The sequence below is a fragment of the Xenopus tropicalis genome, chromosome 6 (genome assembly GCF_000004195.4).
Source record: "Xenopus tropicalis strain Nigerian chromosome 6, UCB_Xtro_10.0, whole genome shotgun sequence".
Taxonomy (NCBI): domain Eukaryota; kingdom Metazoa; phylum Chordata; class Amphibia; order Anura; family Pipidae; genus Xenopus; species Xenopus tropicalis.
This window is the reverse complement of record NC_030682.2, coordinates 50,058,164-50,081,515: the sequence shown is the minus strand read 5'-3', so window position 1 is coordinate 50,081,515 and position 23,352 is coordinate 50,058,164. Positions and strand designations below refer to the sequence as shown.

General features: G+C 40.0%; 1 protein-coding gene across 2 annotated transcripts; it reads right to left on the bottom strand.

Moving 5' to 3' along the window:
* Positions 1-12: 12 nt before the first annotated feature.
* cmtm8 (CKLF-like MARVEL transmembrane domain containing 8) lies at positions 13-21,955 on the bottom strand. 2 transcript variants are annotated; one of them, XM_002941814.5, is made up of 4 exons: positions 21,583-21,955; positions 6,506-6,679; positions 2,902-3,021; positions 13-1,333 (listed from the first exon to the last, which is right to left on the bottom strand). In XM_002941814.5, the coding sequence occupies exons 1-4, from the start codon at positions 21,721-21,723 to the stop codon at positions 1,256-1,258; spliced, it is 513 nt and encodes a 170-aa protein (XP_002941860.1). In that variant the 5' UTR covers positions 21,724-21,955; the 3' UTR covers positions 13-1,255. The 2 variants fall into 2 exon arrangements, with proteins under 2 accessions (XP_002941860.1, XP_031760006.1); XM_031904146.1 differs by lacking the exon at positions 21,583-21,955 and adding an exon at positions 7,048-7,147.
* Between the last annotated feature and the right edge of the window lie 1,397 nt (positions 21,956-23,352).

Below are 23,352 nucleotides of genomic sequence, written 5' to 3'. Positions count from 1 at the left end.
GAGATAGCCTTATGCCTGTAACATTCATTTTATTATTGTTAGGCAAAACACCATTACATTCCATAGCTACTTTTATTACTCTAAATGACCTTTCGACGTGTGTATAGATTGAACAATCATAAATAGTACCCCCAAACACATGCATGCTACATTCATGTCATCAGTAACAACATTTGCTGGAAGCATAAGGGTTGTAGAGAAGTAGTTGTAGTTTGTATTGTGTCCATTAGATGATGCCATTGTGCCAAGAATAAAAGAAAAATGCCAGACAAAAAAATGTACATTAATTAAAACAAATCATTGCTGATTGCCTTAATTTGCATACATGTCTATACAACAGTTTATTTTAAAAGGTGCATTGTTCAACACTTATTTCTCTCAACAGAGCTCAGGGTATATAATACATAATTAAATGTTTTAAGAAAATGTCTCCAAATTAACCACTAATACCACTATTAAATATAAGTAGCCCATTTAGGCACCAGGAGCTGTTATATATTAGCAAATATGTGCACTCTGACTACTGCACAATTCCCTGCCTTTCATCAGAAATCAACAAAGAACCTCAGTGTTCATAGCACCACATATGCCACAGCCCTAGAGATTCCAGAAGTTTTGTGACCATATAAAGGCACATAAGAAGTCTGTCTGTCTGCAAGTGCAGCTGCACACACCTGTTATGGTTTTTCCCCACAATGCAAAGTTTTTTTCCCCAGACCTATGGTGCTGAGTGCAACTATAGAGATGTGCATGAGCGCTATTTGATGCAAATACCTTTAATGAAAGTGGCTTTACATGCAACTGACTGTGCAAACTGCACTTACAGAGGTACATGAGCCCTAAACTGTTTTTAGGACTCTAAAGTGATTTTTATATGGGTCATGGAACCCTATAATACGTAATGTGTTTATATTCACATGTTTATTTCACTGAATTGAGGGCATTTTATAAAATACATTCATCCTAATAAATACTGCAGTCAGTTATATACAGCATAATAAAAATTAAAATGTACAGAATTAAATAAATTATAAAGAGGAAAAACAAATTCTTTCAGATGGTGTTTTTCACACATTGCTTTGTGGCCCAATAAAGATTTTGATTGAAGCAATAAGGCACATTCCTCCACTCAGAACAGGTTCAGGGAAGCAGAATGATGGTATATACAGGATGTGAAACACTAAATACTCCACAGGTGAAATGATATGAACGTGTAGTTTGCACCAGCTGGATGCTATAGGTAGGTTGTGTCACATTAACTCTTTGTTCTCCAAGATTGAAAGCTAAAATATGTACTTAATGCATAGCAGACTGTGACTACGAAAGCAAAAAACTGTAAAGACAAAAAAAGAGATGAAAAATATTACTGGTTATTAAAAAGAATGTATAGCCAAGATTCTCATGGCAGAGAATAGGAGTTCCTGACTCATTCTAATGTTGCAAGAAAACAATATAGAGCTTTCATCTCCAGCAATGACTGTGGAGACCTGGCACCTGTGCATGTAAGAACTAATAGCCAAATTCCTTGTTAAAGGATATACTCGCAGAATTAACCAACAGATAGTTTTATCAAGTGACCTATTAAAGAATCTTGCCAAACTGGAATATATATCAGTAAATATTGCCCTTTTACATCCTTTCCCTTGATCTACTATTTAGTGATGGGCTGTGTGCTCCCTCAGAGATCAGCTGACAGGAAATAATGCAGCTCTTACTGTAACAGGAAGAAGTGTGGGAACAAAAGGCAGAACTCTGTCCATTCATTGGCTAATGTGACCTAGCAGTATGTGTGCCTTGGCTCGTTTGTGTGCACTGTGAATCCTATGATCCCTGGAGGCGGCCCTTAATTCTTCAAATGACAATTTTCTATTTAGGAGCACATACTACTAAAAAAGTATATTTTTTTATGAAAAAAATATATTTATATACCAATGCCATCCTTGCCATTTTTAAAATCACTGGAGAGGGCAGACATGAGAATATAAATAAGTTATGGCTGTCAGAAGGAAGAGGAATTGGAGCATTCTGAGGCTGGAAGTGTTGGGTGACACCATTGACACTGTCATTGCCCTTGCGATGCCACTTCTTCCCCTGGTCTGTAGTAAATGACCCCTGTGGTGTTTTCCTGCAGTGCTCTAAGCATATTGTACAGATACCTATGAGCACAAATTCTATTTTCTCCTGCAATAAAAAACATATTTTTCTTTATTTTATGAAGCCTATTTATTAATGTTGGGTGTTACTTGACGGAATATGCAATTCGAACTGTAGGTGTTTGTAATCATTTGTTTGGGAATACAGTACATATATTTAATGGATCATATCTTTACACCTTTCCATAAACTACTAGGATACCAGGAAAACTCCAGGTGTGCCCAGCTGTCAGTAGGTCCTCCTGCTGACAAAACATGTTGGCCTTGTATAACTATCCCATGGCCATTCCCCATTTCTATTAACAGAACTAAAAAGAGAAAAAGAATGAAATATAGATGAGCGTAACTGAAGAGAAGAGACTACTGGGAGAATAGGTTGAGTACAGAGAGGAGTAAATTTAGTGAGGAGTATGGACTGGTGGTCTAAGGTTTTCTGGTGGGCCCCTGGCACCTGTCTGACACTGACTCCTCTAGTTAATGTTTTATAGGGCCACTTGCATTGCTGTCTGTAGATGCCAAGAATGCAGGCTCACACAGGCACAACTGAAATGGTCAATGATCACTGTAATTAAGCTACACTAAGGAAAGGAGGTTAGGAGAACCTGATGCCTCTCTGACATTTCAGAGAGGCTGTTCACTGATTACATTTTTTGTGGAGGGTTTACATGCCCTTTAAAGGCTTGTCAAACTCTGCTGTAGCTTTGCAATGTACAAAGAGCGAGACCCATGCATTCCTCCCTATACTTACAGAAGACGCAGTCCAACTGTTGTAGTTATGGTGCTGGTGAACATCTTTATCAACTGAACTGGCTTCTACTATAGCAGCGATGAGATATAAAGCAAAGGCACTTCCATTGAAGCACAGCCCCTGGCAAAATATGAAAGTATATTCAGATAACTGATAACAATGTATAAAGAAACAAATGCATTCAATAATGGTATCTTTATATATCTCCTATATAAAAGAATGCTTAGCTAAAATATGGTTGATATCTGGGCTTTAGCAATCAACCTGTTACTTTTGACATTAATTGGGCTACGTCTATGGTAAAAAAAAAGGAAGCAACAAATGAACTGATGCGGCCAGGGGGCTGTCCACAGGGATACTGATTTTATTAAAAGACCAATGACAAAAGATGGAACTCTGGGAGTTAGATGCTCCCTTCACCCCCTGCCACATTTGCAGCGAAAGACAAAATGCTCTATGTGCCATCAGCCTTATTGTTCAGGTACTGAGCCAGTTATAACATACAAACGGTTTTACCACATAATTTGTAACCTTTCTCTGGATCAACCAGGGGCCCAATAGGCATTATATGAAAGATTGTAAGCTCTACGGGGCAGGGACCTCCTTCCTACTGTGTCTCATACCACATGGCACTTATATATATATATATATATATATATATATATATATATATATATATATATATATATATATATATATATATATATATATTTATTGTATTTATTTATTATATCACTTGTCCTCCCTGTGTGTAATTTTGTATTCTGTAAGATTGTACAGCACTGCGTACCCTTGTGGCACTTTATAAATAAAGTTATACATACATACATACAAAAGGAAGTGAAGTTGATGGATATAAACCCCTTGTTAGCCTGAATAAATACACTTATGGTCGCCACCCCACCACTTTAATACCACATATTAAATCCACATCCTGCATGGCTGGTTAGCAATTGTTTTTGATATGGTGCAGACTAAACCGATATATGTGTGGCCATGCAGCATGCATCTAAATTAATCACTTATTAGCCATGCAGGATGTGGATTCAATATGTGGCCAGTATTAAAGGGGTGAGGTGGTAACCCCAAAATATGCTACTTTCTTTTTAATTTTTAACGAAATGGGTTTTGTGTGGCAAAGACTTAAGATTGCAGGATCTGTTAAAATGACATTGCAGTACTCAGCTATATGAACTCTGCAGAATGAACAGGTACCTCCAGAAATAATGGGAGCACTTCAATAAATGAATGACACAAAATGAACACCTTCACAAGTTGTGCTTCCAGAATAACTTTGCATTTACTCCTATGTCCCAGCTGCCCCCCATGATGTGGCTCTTATAGTTAGATAGAAAGATGTATTTTAATGTAAGCAACTTTCCAAATGACTTTAATTACACAATACTAATGATTTTAAACTTATTTGTAAATGTAGTTGCTGTGGAAATGGCTATTCTTTTCCATTCACTGCACCATTGTTTCTGACTGTATTACAACAGCAGTCAACATCACCCCAGCCAAGACTCAATTTCCCACAATGCCTTGCATGTTAATTAGACATTCCCAAATCTATGTGTTTTCTATTTTGTATCCTCCACAACAAATTTGGCTCTTTTTGATGTTGAAGAATACTATTTCCATTGACTTCTGTGGCATCTGGACAGGTTTTAGCCAGGTCTGTGGAGTCGGTACATAAATCAATCGACTACTCTGTATTTAAAGGGACAGTAACACAAAAAATAAAAAAAGGAATTAATATATTGGGGCTGATTCACTAAAGTTTGAAATAACGTGCGCTATTTATAAGGTGCGGTAAAAATTTTATCGCGTCTAAATTATCGCGACTTACCGCACGATTGACTATAAGCATACTTGCGCTATTTTACGCGCGATATTTCATGCGTTATTTAACTTGCGAAGACTATTTTTATGCAGTATTTGACGGTAAATAACGCATGCGTATAGTCGCCGCATATAAATAGTAGCTTATAAATAGTGTATATAAATTGTCGCCACATATAAATGGGAGCATATAAATGGTAGCATGTAAATAGTAGATGCTTAACTAGTGATGAGCAAATGTGTTCTGGTTATCTTTGGTGAAAAATTAGCAAATCTTTCGAAAGATCCACGAAACGGCAAAAATGTTGTGCGGGCAAAAAAATTGTTGCCCGCGACTATTATTTTTTGACGCCTGTGTCATTTTTTGGACATGCGGTGAATTTTTGTGAAACGCATGAAAAAATTTGCCGCGGAAAAATTCGCCGCACGTCCAAAAATTCGCTGCAAATCCATGCCTGGCGAAACATTTCATCACTTGTAGCCGCATATAAATAATCGTGCGAATGGACGCACGCCATGTTAGCCATACACGCCAATACTTGTGGAAAATTTCTGTATTAAAAATGACCATTTCGCTGCAAACTGGCGGCTGCATCACTCTAGGGGAAACACATACTTGAATAAATAACACTGCAAAGTTCATATTTTATTTCCAAAAGTTCATTAACTGTACTTTTCTATAATTATCGCCTGCCTGAAGTAGGTGTTAATTTTCGCATAGCCTAATGCGATATTTAGCGCACCTTACTGTTTGCGAAGCATGCGTTAGTATTCTTTTCTGTGCGCTAATTAACGCATGCGTTAAAACTAGCGCATGCGGTCGCGCGAAAAAACATTATTGGATGTGCCCCTTTGTGCTTATTCAAAGTACACTTCTCTCAGGGTCTGGCTACCTTGTGCACCTTGGGCTGGGTAAGAAAAAATCCAGAGTAAGCAGTACAAACTGCAGTATAAACAGCACAAGGCAACCCAGTCTGTACAGTTCCCCATTGTGGCCTGTTCCTGTAACTTGCATGTTTAATTGAAAGTTAGGGTACAAGCAAGGGGCAGGTTAATGTCCCTCAGGCATACACTGTATTTATCAGGGAAACTCAAAGACCTGTGGCAATTCATCTACCCTGCAAAACAGGGAGCAAAGTGCAAACATGGCAGGTTGTGCCAATGAAAACAATGTTTGCCATGAGCAGGCATTAAGTACAAAGCTGTGCAAACCCTAGGCAGTTCTTCCTTGCACATAACGAAGTATCATATTAGCACAGGACCATATGCCACTCATTCTGTTGGTCAAGTTGCCAGTGTATAAAGCCACATGGTACAGCACTTTGTACTCCATTCTGGGTGCAACTCCTGGTGGGCAGGCACATTATGGACAAGCACTTTTAAATTACCTTTTTTACATTTTACACCTTCCCCACCCCCCTGTGATAACTGAGCTCTAATGAACATTGCATTACATATAGGAAGAAGCTGTGCTTTAGCATTGGCTTTCTATTATTTCTTGGAAGACACACAGCCTTCAGATTTACCTTTTCCATCCTGCTGATTAAAAAACTGTTAAAGCAAATCAAATCTCCACTGGCGATCCCATTTTACACTTTAAATACCTATTCCTGTTGAGCTCGCATCTTACTGTGACTACTTGAAACTGTAATTATTAGCATGAAAGCCTAAAATTCTGCATCCATGACAGTAATGCTAGTAAGTGACTTTATTTCCACTAAATTTAATGTGATAAAATAAAAAAATGCATTTTAAAACATACCACCAAAGTCCAGGGCACCTTTGTAATCCTTGTGTTGGCTCTTGTAAGATAAAGGATATAAAAGAAGACTGAGAGGACCCAGTAAAACACAGCTACAAACATCACCCAACCAAATGCAGGGACAAGGAAATATTCTGAGCCTGCAATAAGAGCCCATACCAGCAGGCCGAATATCTGAAAGAGACAAACAGCAAACAATATATTCAATGGAGATTACCAGATTTCTATGTTTAAATTTAAAACTAACCTCCCAACTAACCTCCAACTTGCTTATTTAGCTTTCATGATAAAAGGCTAAAAAGTTAACTTGGCACACAGTAAAAACAACTGATTTACATTTGAAACTGCAATTTCACACTGTTTTTGTGGTTGAATATGTTATTTAATGAATGTATATTTTCCCTAAACTCATCCAGCCATAGTACCTTACACAAGAGTAGGAAACAGATAAGATGAGGTAATACAATATTAAGCATCCCATTGTATCCAGCGCACTTGCATCAAATCAGATCAGGGAAAAAGTATCATTATGATGTATTTACATGATGGCAGGACATTGGATCGTATAGGGCAGTGATCCCCAAGCAGTGGTTCGTGAGTAACATGTTGCTCTCCAACCTCTTGGATGTTGCTCCCAGTGGCCGTAAAGCAGGTGCTTATTTTTGAATTCCTGACTTGGAGGCAAGTTTTTGTTGAATAAAAACCAGGTGTACTGCCAATCAGAACCTTCTATAGGCTGCCAGTCCACATAGGAGCTACCAAATAGCCAATAACAGTCCTTATTTGGCACCCCCAGGAACAGGTTTATGCTTTTGTTGCTCCCCAACTCTTTTTCCATTTGAATGTGGCTCACAGGTAAAGAAGGTTGGGGATCCCTGGTATAGAGAATGTGAAGCTGAGACTAATTGGGTCTCGTTTAATCCCTGCCAACTGCTACACCTGCATCTCCTTCCCACAATTTGCCATAGTAAATGTCCTACACTAAGCACTTTCTAGTATATCTCATTTAAACTTTTTTAATACTTTGCTGTAACCATTCATTTGCCCAAGCATCATACAGGTAACAAGGCCTGTTATCCAGAATGCTCAGGACATGGGGTGCTCCGGATAAGGGATCTTTCCATAATTTGGATATCCATAACTTAAGTCTACAAAAAATATTAATAATTGAAAAATTTTGGAGCATAGACTCCAATGTATTGTGCTTTGCATTTCGCAATTTTTTCAGCAATGCAGATTCCCCCTTCACTACTAAAGATTGATTTAAACATTGAATAACCCAATAGGACTATTTTGCCTCCAATAAGCATTAATTATTTCTTAGTTAGAATCAAGTACAATGTACTCTTTTATTATTACAGAGAAATATAAAATCATTTTGAAAATGTAATTTATTTGATTAAAATAGAGTCTATAGGAATTGGCCTTCCCATAATTTGGAGCTTTCTAGATAACAGGTTTCTGAATAAAGGATCCCATACCCGTAGTGGAATTCTTCCAGTCCATCTCTACCAATATACCATAGTGCTTGTGTACCTATCATATCTTGAAAGCTACATTCTACTGTAAATATACATACACAATTTACTTAATCAAGTTAGCATTTCCAGTGCTGCATAAAATGTAGGTACTTAAATAAATAAATAAATAAATAAACAAATAAACAAATAAAAACAATAGAATAAAGTTAATTTCCAGTGCTAGGTTCTACATTGTAATTTGGCCATGGGCACGCTTCTCTTACAAATGAACATAGCTAACCTACTCTCCAGAATGAAAGCTGAATGGTGAAGGAACATAGAAATGGAACCAAGGAGACAAGAAAACAAATGTGAACATTTTCTATAAATAAGTAGCAAAATTATCCTTAAACCTTTTCTGATTTCTAATATCCTTCTGCCCAGTAGGGGGAGCCCAAACAGTGTATATAAGCACAATAACTACAAACCTTGGATAATCCTGATCAGATGACATAACTGCTAGGGAAATGCAAATTATCAGAATCATCTCATCACCTACAGGAGTGAAGAGGGAGGAATGACTTGCCCTTATACCCTAAAATGGAATATCTTGTTAAAGGGCAGGTACCAACCCAAAACAAGATACACTGAATCAATTAACAAAGCACTGCATGGCACAGATGCTGGGATGTGGGTTTTTTTATTTATTTTTTGTTATCATTGCTTTCAGTTTTTTAGGCATCATTTATTGGGCATCACTATATTTTACTTTTTTGGATTGAGCTTTTGGAATTGGCCAGCTTGCAGGTTTTTCAACATATTTTACTAAAATTAGGTAGAAAAATGAGAGATAAGTATTATGCATCATTTGTTGCATTTGTTGCTGCTGCGCTGTACCAACCTCTTCCTTGGAAGCAGGTAGTATAGAGCTCCCTTTGTACATTTATTATGTTTTATTTAAAAAGCACCAATATATTCTGCAGTGCTTTACAGACATTATATCATTCACAGTTGCTTTTACAATCTAAGGTACCTATCACATTTACACACACTATGATCAGCGTTATCCAGTGCCAGTTAACCTGCCTATATGTTTTTGGGAGAAACCAACACAGACACAGGAAGAGCATACAAACTCCTTGCAGATAGTGTCCTGGCTAGGACATTGCGATGCTGTGTTGCCCACAATGCACCACCTGGTTCACTGGCCTTGTACACCTGTACACATATATTACATTTTTCAAAACAATCCTTATTACAAACATTCAGAATTCATATAAGTTAAATGACAGTTACAAAACATGATTAGATTATCATAAAGGTAATGTTAGCCTTTTAGGGGGGTGCCCGAGTGATTGCTAATTCCCCAGCATAGGTTTTATTTATTGTAAAATGTATTTTTGCAGTTTAGCCACTAGGTGGCAGGGTTTTGCAAGTTTGGGAAAATTAGGTGTAATAGAGCCTTCAGCCACTAGAAGGAAACAGAGGGCAGAAAGTATATAAGCAGGGTACCACATCCAGTTTGGGGCTTTTTGATGGTAGGTCAGCAGGATAGACAGAGAAGGGTGTCAATGTGAGAAGCACTAGGTGTTTCAGACAGGCTTTTCAGCATGGGTAGCCCACACCCCAACAAGGAAGATGGCTTAGGAGCCTTGGCTATGCCACAGTAAGGGATGCAGTGTCAGTGTTAGGACTAGCAGAAAAGGCCCTTGGCCAGAAAATTCCTGGGCAGAGAAGGGCAGAGGGGCATTAGAGGAACACCGGACTCTCAAGTGGACAGGTGAGGAGCGAGCTCCCAGTGGGGGTGACGTTGAGGTAAAATAGTGTAAGAGGTAAAATAGTCAAAAGGATGTGAGTGATCTGTCTGAGGCTGGGGAATTTATTTGCATTAAGGTGTAAACCTGTCTGTTTTGCAAAGACACACGGAGCAATTAGTTGCCTCAACTTTTCACTAAGACCATCCATATGAAGTCGCTCTCGAGTTTTCGCTGTGCCGATTAGTCGCAGGGACTTTTTTAAAAGTCGCAGTGACTAATCGACCCGTATGTCTTCACCCTAAAACTAAATGCTGATCGGTACAGTACCTTTGGATGCATGTGACCGTCTGAAAATTGAATAAATATTTTGTTAACAGCATGGATATGTGTGGTTATTCCTCTATTTGTGCTGCAGCCTTATAAGCTATGATTCAATTTCCTGTGGTGCCTGTGTAATAGCTCAGTTGAGACTACATACATAGGCTGTGGTCTTTAAGGTGTTTATATTTCCCACCTGGCCTAGTCAATATCAATCCGAGTCCAATGAAGGAAAAGAATAATTTGGCTCAGAACATGGGCAACCCACCAGGAGCTCAGCTGAGAAAAGCTGAACAGACTTAGCCAGTCTATCTACAGGCACCTTAACAACAATCTACAGTCTATACTGCCACTTACACAGGTTAATAATTTGAGTGTTCTTGCAAACCAAAGAATCTTCTTGCGTAAACACATAAATACAAGCCTTCCATGGGTATTCTCCAGAACTGCCCCTTGCATCTGTAAATTATTTCTATTTGGTCAAATTTCAAATTAGTACTGTACCATGGTAAAAAAAAATAATAATTGTTTCTTACATAAATGATTCTTTAATAAGGGCCACATATCCCTACAAAAGCCCACAGAAATGTAAAAAGGAAACATCTTATTGAACCTTCTGCCTTCCCTTAAAAGAACAGTAGCACCAAAAAATGAAAATGTACCAAAGGAATTAAATTATAATTAGAAAGTCTACTATAGTTTATAAAATGAGAAAAAAAGTGAGAAAAAGGCACATAGTTACATAGCAAATAACTGATAAAATACTTTTGTGGTCAACAGAGATTATCTGTTATCTGCTATGTACCTGTGCCTTTTCTCCTTTTTCTTCAGCTTGAATGACTGCCCCTGTGGCTACATAGCATGGTGTTTATATAAACTATAGTAGTCTTTCTGAAGCAAATACACCAGCGTTACCAGGGCTGAGCAACAGTACATTATATTTTCATTACTTTCATATATTTAAATTTTTCTGTGTTACTGTTCCTTTAATGAGTGGGTAGCATAACATCCAGCAGCACAGAGCAAGGGGAACATATTGAAGGTCTATTTTGGAACAAAAACAAAATTGCTCATATTCCATAGGTGCCAATATATATAATAGAAAGAGTGCCGCACACACAGGGACTTGATACAAAAGGAAAAAGTGTTTTTAATGAAAAAATTCCAGCGTTTCGATCACAACCAGTGCTCTTCCTCAGGGACAAACCAACAGACCATATCCCAACACCCACAGTAAATACCCCCACCACATAAAATGGCGCCAAAAAATGTCCATAGTTACCATGGCAACCAGTGTACACAAGCCCCACACCCACCAGAGCAAGATAAATTCAAATGTCAACATATACAGGTAAATAGAATGGGAGTGCAGTGCTAGAAAACAGGGTTAAGTTTAAAATCATGTAGCTAGTAGGCAAATGGATACATGTTGCAAAAGATATACAGAATGTTGCAAAAAAATGTTGCAAAAAATGTTGCAAAAAAAACTATACAGAGAATGTTCCCAGTCAGAGACGTCAAGCAAAAGATTATACAGGATAATTATTTGTTGGAGATGAAAGGCATCGGGTATTAAACCCAGGACCCATGTCCGGACGCACCAGAGAAGCTAGGAGTATAAAGGAACGCACAGAGAGAGGAGCCACCACCTGTCAACTGTACCCAGTGATCGCTGGACTTCAGTGTGTAAATGTGATCATCATGTGGAGCAGATCATATCGCCTACGGAGGCAATGCCCAGTCAAATGTCGCGGACACTGGTCGGGCATATTCAGTTAGTGTGCCGAATTGTAGGGAGCGTGGGGCACACTGTTGCCTAGCTACCATGTATAAAAGGCACCCCAGCTGGCACCAGGAGCACAAGTTAGACGTGGCCCAATAGGCAACCAATGCAAATATCTAGGTTCGGCTGGCAGACAGTGAGGAGTGCAAGGGTCCAGCATCGGTCCCATGCGATCTGCAGGAGATGAAGTGCAACAAGTGACGCCAATGGGCTACACAGAGTGGAGAGTGCGTCCGGACACAACTACAACTCTCACGTGTCCAATTCTAGTTAATTGAAACTTCAAAAAGGACCTGCACTTATAGGGACAATTGGAAAGGCCCACAGTAACACTCCAGGGATATTCATAAGAACAATTAGGACCCATGAAGCAAGCCCATAAGAAATTTCACGTGTCGCTCAAGAATGCCGAACCACCAGATCTACTGTATATAAAATGGTAAAATCACCAGCCCCCGCTCCTACAAAGATTGATGGCCCATAAATAGATAGTGACACTGGCTGTGCTTGAAACGTTGGAATTTTTTCAATAAAAACACTTTTTCCTTTTGTATCAAGTCCCTGTGTGTGCGGCACTCTTTCTATTATATTTTTGTTTTTGACCTGCACCATGGGCATTTGGACTTGTATAGGGTGTGCTCCTCCCTGTTTACTATATATCCCCTATATATCCCCTTTAAACAGGCATTTTAAATTATAATAATTAAGATAATAATCTTTTAAATGTACTAATGTGTAATGTATAATGTTACTCAGTCACAGGTAACTCCATCCTTGTGTACCATCCTTGCATTTCTCATGTTTTGCAATATATCCGTTGTTCAGTAAAATTTCAACATGCTTTCATTGAGAAAAGTCTCCACCTCCAGGCAGATTCGAGCAGTTGGTTGCACTTCCCTATAATGTGTTTTTTACATAATACATGGCTGAAAGGCAGGAGGGACTGTACTAAGTGATATAACAGTAATGCACTCTATCTGATGCAACTCCACTGTGCATTGTGTGTTCTTTTCGATTAATAATGGTTGGGATAAACAAAGAGTTAGCTAAAAATGTATTTGAAGTAGTGACGGAACACAAATCATAAAATGGCTTCTAATAGAATACCTTGCTATGAACTAAAGATGTTGCCCTGCTGCAATGTGTTTCAAGCAAATCAATAGTCTTGCTGGATGATCTATCACTACTGAACGACGCTCATTTCACTGTGCAGTGGAGTGTGGCGAATAGTTATACAATGGCAAACCTGTCTGAAGGAATCATTTTACTCTATACTCCACCTTCATCTGGCACACAGTTCTTTCTGGATTTGTTGCCTTTCTGGCTCTGCTCTCTTATATGTTCAAAGGGAAAGTTTCAATGGAAAAATGTGTGTTTCTGGAAACACATATACTGGAACCCATAGACACTTGTGTAGAATATCCCAGAATGTATCCTCTCCACGTAGCCAAGCTACAAAATGGCCTTAAAAGATTATAACAGGGCTCTTCTACCAGCCCAAATGCCACATAAATGGATTACAATGTTATGGATTATAAAGATGTGAAAAGGCAAAAACAAAACCAAATTTAGCCACAAAATAAATATATTCCTGATCCCAACAGGAAACTAAAGGTCTAACTGGATCACTAATTTTGGTTCCTAGGCTGGGACAGCATGTTCTTGAGGCATGACTACTTTATTATACAGCTGAAGTAAAAGTGAGAAATAATGTCTTATACATTTTAGCATTTTCTAATTACTTTCAAGCATATTTGCTAAACAATTCCAAGCTGCCGAACCTTTCCATTTGTCAGTGCCTGACAGAATGGCATCTCCATTCGCTGTGCTGATGTGTCACTGCTACAGAGCAGGTGGCAGGCTCGTGCTGTTTCTTGACAGCGTTAAATTGAAAATACATTTTGAGTAGGATTTTATCACCGGCTTTACCTAATGCTAACAGGTGCATCAAAGGTTTAAGATCTGAGCTTTTGAAATAAACATGTGTTTAGCTTGTTTTGTTGTTGTTCCCCAGTGATTTCCCACGTCAGCAGAACTCCATTCAGCATCAAGCAAAGCAAATACAATAAACATAGTTTTCCTGTATCTTGGTTTGGTTACTTCTCCTCTACTTAATATATGTTTAAAATCCTTTGAAATAGTGTAGAATATTGCAAATTCTTTTTTGACCTCAACCATGGTGAAAGGTAGAGCTCAGCTTTACCATACAGTATGCACCACAATAGGGGGTTATTCAGTTTTCTCCAGGCAGCGTCATGCATTTGCCCTTGCTTTCTGGCAACCCCTACACCCTTGAGGGTTCATAATATAAGTACTGTCCCGCAGAAATTGGGTCTGCTGAGATGTAAATTTTGTTAAAAGAACATAACATCAAAAAATAAAAATTTATCAGTGTAGCTACCCTGCACTGGTAAAAGCAGTGTTTGCTTCAGTAACCCTAATACAATTTATATAAACAAAGCTGCTGTGTAGTCAAGAGGGTTGTTTTTCAAACTGAAATAGTGCTACATGGCACATGCCACACAGTAGATAACAAGTTCTTTAAGAACCATTGTATTCTACTGAGCTAATCTGTTATCTGCTATGTAACCTGTACATTTTCTTCTTTTTTCAGCTTGAATAGCTGCCGCTATGGCTAGTCGTCCTGAAGCAAACACGCCAGTTTTACCAGCGCAGATATAAAATAAAAATATATATTGTGTTCCTTGTTTAATAGAACATTGATTTGTGGTACAAACTGCCATCAAACATCAAAATATATGCATCACTTTGAGTTTATCAGGTAGCCCAAAAAAGGCAATTTCAGGATACTTCAGAAAGCCAAAACGACTCATATGTTTCCCTGCCAGCAACTTACACTATTTTACTGCACAGAGTAAAAGCTGCCACATATATTATTCATCATTACCTACAAGACTGGGGGGTCAGTTATGCTTTATGTCTTCTTTAAAGGCCTTGCCAGAACAGCATGAAATCTGTGAGAATATACAATCAACTGGCACCCCTCTTCTACATTCCACTTTCAATTATTTCCTACTTATATTGGTTAGTGTTGACATATGTTTCTTAAGGATGGCTTCTGTGCATTCTTATCATACTAGCAAGGCCAATTCAAATACTCTTTCCAGAGCTAAAATGCTTTGAGATAGCCGGGCACTGAGTCAGTTTAGTTGCAACTTAAAGGGGTAGTTCAACCCAAAAAATATATAATTGCCAAATAATATATCAGGTATAATGTTCTTTTTTCAGTAATTTTCTATTTTCTATCTTTTACAGTTTTTTCTTAATGTAGGCTTTAAAAGAAAATTTAGCCTCTGTGTGACAGTAGCCTATAACACGAGAGCCAGGTCACCAACCATTTAAACTGTTAAAATGGGATAGATTAGCTGAAACATTTCTAAGCAACATCAGAGAAATTCTAGCAACTAATGTATTGGTTGTAACACTTGCTCTGTAATAGGCTTTAATAATGAGCAACTGTACATTTTGTTGTGTTCCACCCTGGATTCTGGAATAAAATTAATTTGAAATATGTACCATGGACTGTATGGCCTGGGCAGATTTTCACACACAAATAATGTATCTACTCCATAATACTCATAAAAATGCATTATGCACCCAAGCAATTTAGTAGCTTATAATGTGTACAAACATTTTTTTCACTAAATAATTGTGTTTATACTTATGATCACAAATACCAATGCAATGCCATTGTCTATATTTACAAACGGGTCCCCCTAAAAACTGTTTCTCTTTTTTTCCATATGGAAAGAAAATGTTATTCTAAATGCCCTTTTCAGTATATAATTACACGTTTTATGTAATTTTAAAGTCATTTGTAACTATAGTTGAGTATTTGTTTACCTCTTTCTGTTCTATGGCATTGACTCCTGAAACAATGTAGCAGTCATTTCTGCTCCAGGTCTGTTAATTAGCTATTTAATGGTCCCCATACACGGGACGATTCTAGCTGCCGATGTCGGTCCCTTAGACCGATTCAGCAGCTAATCTGGCCGTGTATGGGCACTACCGACAGGCCTGCCCGACCGATATCTGGCCTGAAATCTCTGCGGTACCTAACATTATACAATTAGGTAATAGGTTAAACATTTAACCTCTCATATACCAGGCAATCTTAACTCTCTTGTTAGATCAGTGGGACGAGTACAATATTCTATTATGTATAAGCTACAAAAAAATAAAGCCAATCAAATACTGACATAATCAGCAAGTGCGGGCACGGATTGTTGTGGGGTGTGTATGATTAGGATTTTTAGATTCTAACAAATGAATAGCGGATTGGGGGGGCCTATTGCATGTATAACACTGCAATTATTTAAAATAGCAACACACAAAAAAATCAATGAAATAAATGTTGAAGTTATTAAAGGAAAACTAGGCTACTTGAAGAAGTGCCACTTCTGGTACCATTACCTAAGCAGGCAATACCCAGGCTACTTCAGTCCCTTCATAATCCCCCAGACAACAATCAGAAAGGTTGCTGCTGTGGTCCTTGTCAAAAAGGTCTTCTCATGCCCCAATGGATGATCCTTAGGGCCAAAATACGGATCAATCTGAGCAAGCAATTTGGCCCAGAATGTGGTTGGCAAAACTGGGTAAAAATCATCTGGATGATCAGCATGACTATAACCAAGGTTTGCTAATTGTCTAGTCACATATATCAGCCAGTTGGTTGGCATTATTTCCTGGGCACCTGTCTGAAAGCAATATATGATTGGTTGCTATGTGGTACTGGCCATGGGCAAACCATATGAACCTAGCACCCATGGCAGCTGGCACACATGTTCCCAGGCCAGAATAGAGAAGGTATACGCCAATCCACACTCACCAGCACACCCTGGCCTTTCCACTCTGTTCCCCCTGGTGCAAAGTATTTAGAGAGACGTCAGCACTCTCCACCACGATCCAAATAGCACAAAAATACCAGCACAACAGGACTTGTTTAAGCGGGATAAACCCTGCTGATTTTTAATAGTAGCAAACCATGGTTTGATGATATCCTTACTTGTGCGCTACAGTATCAGCCACACAAAAGAATAGCCGGGAGTTCTCCTCCCAGGCAGGGGGCAGGGCGCTCAGGTACAGGGGACACTGGGCTCATTGTCAGGTAGCGTGAGGCAGCTGAGCTTTATAACTGGGATGTATGATGCTAGTTTTACTAAATCTACGGCTGTTTCGCAGCGTTCCCTCCTCTCTTCCAATTTCAGGGTTTTTTTTCTATCCACCAAACTTTGTTCCTCCCGAACCTCTCTGCTAGAGTTCCAGTCACTTACTATTATGCTGTGCCATGCATACTCCCCTGTGTCACACCTGCATGTTTTGGCCTGCCGCCCGATATTTCATAAAAATGCCCTTATGTTCAACGTAAATATCTTGATTTGAATGATTCAATATCCTGTTGTTTATCCACTCTTCATACATTTTACAGTAATAAAAGTAATTTACAAAAGAGATGCAGTGTGCTCACAATTTAGTACAGACCCAGGCAAAGCATTGCAGGTCCGAATTAGAGCCCTGAGATGCAAAGTAGGCCCTGGTAATTCAAGTGCACAGCTGGGGGGCATTTGCCAGAATCCACAGATTGCCAGCCCAGTCCTAGCAGGGAACAAATGCCCCCTCTCCACCTGCCAAACACAGAGCAGTGAGCAGGGACCTCAGCACCGAAATTCTATCTTGAGCATTTTGGTGTCAAGGTCCAACATCAGTGCTGTATGCATTCAGTAGGGGGCACATGAGCAGTAACAGAAATACACACGTTTTGTCATTTTGTGCAGGAAGAGCAATACTGAGACTATGCCTTCTTAGAAATAATGGGCACACTCTCAAGATTTGCATCTCTACCACATTTACTGGCGTTCATCAAAAATGCAATAATTGCACTAATTATGCTTCTGATTCATAGGCAGTTTCTTTATACAAACATTGCATAAAATAATAACATTAAGAAAAGAATACGAAAGGCTGTAAAAAAATAAATACTGAAAATACATGTAGAGACCCAAGTTGGAATATGCAAGTTGTCTAAGGGAAGTGACACACGGGGAGATTAGTCTCTGCAAGACAAATCTTCATTGTCGCGGGCCACTAATCTCCTCGCAATGCCATCCCACCGGCTACCGTAGATGTAAATCGAATGTAAGTTTCCTCTCAAGGCAACTTCGGCGACACCGCGTATGCCATCCCACCGGCGATTTACATTCTAGCCAGTGGGATGGCATTGCGGGGAGATTAGTCGTCCGCGACAATGAAGATTTGTTGTGCGGCGACTAATGTGTCACTGCCCTAAGATACATACTAATATTGTATATTGCTGAGAAAATCAGCAATTTTTGCTTAAAGAGCTCTCTACACAGAAACCAGCCTGCCCTCAGGGCCAAGGGGACGCCCAGACAATGTGTAACGTTATTAAGCAGGAAATGGAATGATTCACTTAGCCGAGTGTGAGTGAATGGAGAACAAACGCAAATTCACACACGCAAATTCAGGCAAAATACACACAGACATATACTTAAAGCAATAATAAAAAATCTATACAGGACCATTTAAATCAGGTTTAAAGCCAAATGGGATAGTTTAAATTTGTTGATTTGTTGAAGATAAAAAAACTTTTGAACTAAAAAGATGAAGGGAAAAAACACTATTTAAGGAAAGTGAGACTTTCAGCAATGTAGCCAAGTAAGTAAATGTGTCTGGAGCTACAAGCAGGCCGGAATGGGATTCAAAATAGGCCCTGGTATTTCCAGTACAGAAGTCCAAGCAACCCCCACCAGCCCAATAGATAATGTTTGTCTATGGCAGTGATCCCCAACCAGTGTCTTGTGAATAACATGCTGCTCACCAACCCCTTAGATCAGAGGTGCCCAGACTTTGTCACCCTGTGATCTACTCTTGCCACCTGGCCTCTATCATGAGATCTACCACAGTTAAAATAGTGCGACTTCTATCATTTGGCACAATAAGCAAGAAAAAGTATCAATCAATGTTTAAAGGACAAGGAAAGTCTAAGTCACTTGGGGTGCCAAAATGTTAGGCACCCCCAAGTGACTTAAATCGCTTACCTTGTACCCCGGGCTGGTGCCCCTGTTAGGAGAAAACTCCACCTTTTTATATTTCCTGCTCGGAGACAAGTTTTACAAGCCTAGAAAAGCAGTTTTACCCCAAGCAGAGCCTCCTGCATGCCAGTAGTTCACATGGGGCTACCAAATAGCCAATCACAGTTCTTGTTTACCATCCTGAAGGAAATTCTTTCATGCTTGTGTGACTCGCCAACACATGTGGGTCACGAGCAAAAAAGTTTGGGGATCCCTGGTCTATGGCATTTTACAGCAGCCCCTCTGGCCACAATCCACAGATTGAACCTGGCTACAAGTAACCCAAACACCTTGCCTTCCATTGCCCATATTAGGGATGCATCAACTCTAGGTTTTGGTTCAGGATTCGGGCAAGATTCTGCCTTTTTCAGCAGGATTCAGACTCTGCCAAATCCATGTGCCTGGCCAAACCGAGTCCTTAAAACCATGTGATTTTTTGTCACATAAACTCCGAAGCTGAAAAATTTTCACCGCACTCTAAGCATGTGGTTTTCTAGAGCACTCACTTTTCCTAATTTGCATGTTCGGTATTCGGCCAAATCTTTTATGAAGGATTTGGGGTTCACCTGAATTCCAAAATAATGAATTTGGTGCATCCCTAGCCGATACAAATCCAATTGCTATATACTCTAACCGGACATCACTTTATGACACCATACTTTTACAAATGATATTAAATAAGCCAAAATGGTCTTGCAGTGATTGACGATACAGTTCTGTTATATAAAGGTAAGTTAATGTGCTCCGGTGTGCAAGTAATACTGGCATGAGAGGTTCAATGCACATACATAATCTCTTCCTTTGTTTCCTAACTTAATAAGCTTCAAATGTTTGCACAACTAGAAAGGGCTATAGCACAGCTAGTGCCTTGAGCTTTCTGTACTTCAGGCATGTTTGCAGGGTAAATAACTGATGGTGCACATTACAGAACAACAGGATAATACTGACAGTGACCTGTTTATATTAGAAGGATGCAGCTTATTATAAGTTAAATATTTAAGGCTATTGCCAAAAAGGAACCAGCCTTTGCAGTAAAGGGCCATGACACACGGGGAGATTAGTTGCGCTGTGACAAATCTCTGTTGTCGCGGGCGACTAATCTCCCCGCAAATCGTGGTGCCGTGTATGCCATCCCACCGGCGATTTACATTCGAGCCGGTGGAATGGCATTGCGGGGAGATTAGTCTAACCTCCCCATGTGTCATGGCCCATACCTGCCTAAGGGCAGTGGCACACAGGGAGATTAGTCGCCTGCGATAAATCTTCGCTACCGCGGGTGAGTAGTCTCCCCGAAATGCCATCCCCGAAGTTGCCCAAAGTTTCTTTGAGAGCCAATTTCAGGAAACCGAAGCAATGCGTATGCCATCCCACCGGCAATTTACATTCTTACTGTGGGATGGAATTTCGGGGAGATAAATGGCCCACGGTAGCAAAGATTTATCGTGGGCAACTAACCTCCCTGTGTGCCACTGCCTTAAGGGCCTGCAGTTTAATCTCAGCTACCTCGGGCAACGAATCTCTTCAGTTGTAAAATCTATGACTCTGGCTTTCAGGGACCTGACTGCTAGTGCCTATTCAGCACTGCGTGTTGACGGGCAGTGCAAGGACGTAGCACGTTCAATTACTGTTAGACAGCAAGGAGTTAAACAGAAGATACAACTTGTTCTGTAAGAGGATTATCCACTACCTAGCTGCATATTACCTTCAGATTCCTCAGACTAATTTAAGAAAAAACGGAGATGATTCAACTGGGGAACTAGGGAGTATGGCAGGGAACCTAAACTGGGGAAAATGCAAGACATGTGTATGTGGAAATTGGCAAAGATGGCAGAGCTAGGGAGTAGTGAAGGAATGGCTAAACTGTGGTAAGCTGGTCGAACTGGGCATCAAAGGGTTGAATTGGGGGAAATATAAATAAGCAGAGGATGTGACTAAACTAGTGGGAACAGTTAATAAAATGTGTAGCAAAGATTTATAAATTGAGGTGCTATGGGTTATACATGGCAAATATTTCTTTTATTAAACTTAAAAACTAAACTAAAAAAAGTACAATTACAATTGGTATGCTACATCCTTCAAACTAGACACAGGTACTATACACAGGTGGTATACACAGGTACTATACAGATACTATACACAGGTACTATACACAGATACTATACACAGGCGCTATACACAGATACCATACACAGGCACTATACACAGGTACTATACACAGGCACTATACACAGGTGCTATACAGAGGTATTATACACAGGCGCTATGCACAGGCACTATACACAGGTACTATACATAGGCGCCATACACAGGCACTATACACAGGTACTATACACAGGCGCTATACACAGGCGCTATACACAGGTACTATACACAGGTGCTATACACAGGCACTATACACAGGTACTATACACAGTTACTATACACAGGCGCTATACACAGGCACTATACACAGGCGCTATACACAGGCACTATACACAGGCGCTATACACAGGCACTATACACAGGCTCTATACACAGGTACTATACACAGGTACTAATCCACTAAGTCTCACATTAGCTTTAGGTCAGTCTATGTATGGCCCATCTTTAGCCTCCCCAGAGAGGAAATTCACCCACCGCCTATGAAGCAGCCAGAGGCCATACTCACAATTTCCATCAGCAGTAGGACTCCAGTAGGGCTTCTGAGGAAACTTCTGTCATATGCCACGCTGCCACCCATGGAGATGGTCTCAATGTGCGAACTGACCGTGGTGGACACTGTGTCTGACCGGGGCCGCTCGCCTTCCATCTTCCCAGCAGAGATCCAAGTCTTGCTCTTTTCTAACTGCCCCCACCTTGCAGCCCCCCTGCTCGGTGCTTAGTAACTAGGTGCACACAGTCAGGGTGACTTCCCTCTCTCCTACAATAATCTCCCAGATGCAACAATGCCTGACAGGTGCTGAGCTGCTACCGACTGTGCCCAAACTTCCTATCCATGATGATATCCCTACTTGTGTGCTACAGCATCAGCCACACAAAAGAATAGGAGTTCTCCTCCCAGGCAGGGGGCAGGGTGGGGGCGGTGCTCAGGTACAGGGGACACTGGGCTCATTGTCAGGTAGTGGGAGGCGGCTGAGTATTATAACTGGGATGTATGATGCTAGTTTTACTAAATCTATGGCTGTTTCACAGTGTTCCCTCCTCTCTTCCTATCTTAGGTTTTTTTCTATCCACCAAACTTTGTTCCTCCCGAACCTCTCTGCTAGAGTGCCAGTCACTTACTGTTATGCTGTGCCATCCTTGTAGATTGTAAGCTCTTTTGGGCAGGGCCCTCTTCACCTCTTGTATCGGTTATTGATTGCTTTATATGTTACTCTGTATGTCCAATGTATGAAACCCACTTATTGTACAGCGCTGCGGAATATGTTGGCGCTTTATAAATAAATGTTAATGTAAATGTAATGTAAATGCATACTCCCCTGTGTCACAGCTGCATGTTTTGGCCTGCCGCCCGATATTTCATAAAAATGCCCTTATGTTCAACGTAAATATCTTGATTTGAATGATTCAATATCCTTCATACATTTTACAGTAATAAAAGTAATTTACAAAAGAAGTGCAGTGTGCTCACAATTTAGTACAGACCCAGGCAAAGCATTGCAGGTCTGAATTAGAGCCCTGAGATGCAAAGTAGGCCCTGGTAATTCAAGTGCACAGCTGGGGGGCATTTGCCAGAATCCACAGATTGCCAGCCCAGTCCTAGCAGGGAACAAATGCCCCCTCTCCACCTGCCAAACACAGAGCAGTGAGCAGGGACCTCAGCACCGAAATTCTATCTTGAGCATTTTGGTGTCAAGGTCCAACATCAGTGCTGTATGCATTCAGTAGGGGGCACATGAGCAGTAACAGAAATACACACGTTTTGTCATTTTGTGCAGGAAGAGCAATACTGAGACTATGCCTTCTTAGAAATAATGGGCACACTCTCAAGATTTGCATCTCTACCACATTTACTGGCGTTCATCAAAAATGCAATAATTGCACTAATTATGCTTCTGATTCATAGGCAGTTTCTTTATACAAACATTGCATAAAATAATAACATTAAGAAAAAAATACGAAAGGCTGTAAAAAAATAAATACTGAAAATATATGTAGAGACCCAAGTTGGAATATGCAAGTTGTCTAAGGGAAGTGACACACGGGGAGATTAGTCTCTGCAAGACAAATCTTCATTGTCGCGGGCCACTAATCTCCCCGCAATGCCATCCCACCGGCTAGATGTAAATCGAATGTAAGTTTCCTCTCAAGGCAAATTCGTCAACTTTGGCAAATCGCAGCACCGCGTATGCCATCCCACCGGCGATTTACATTCTAGCCAGTGGGATGGCATTGCGGGGAGATTAGTCGTCCGCGACAATGAAGTTTTGTTGTGCGG

Bases quoted from the DNA above. Each gene is read 5' to 3' on its own strand.
- cmtm8 (XM_002941814.5), bottom strand. From the start codon at position 21,723: ATGGAAGGCGAGCGGCCCCGGTCAGACACAGTGTCCACCACGGTCAGT. The intron at 6,680-21,582 runs GTGAGTATGGCC...TGTCTCTTTCAG, and splicing joins TCCTACTGCTGATGGAAATT to ATATTCGGCCTGCTGGTATG. The intron at 1,334-2,901 runs GTAAGTATAGGG...TTGTCTTTACAG, and splicing joins ACAGTTGGACTGCGTCTTCT to TTTTTTGCTTTCGTAGTCAC.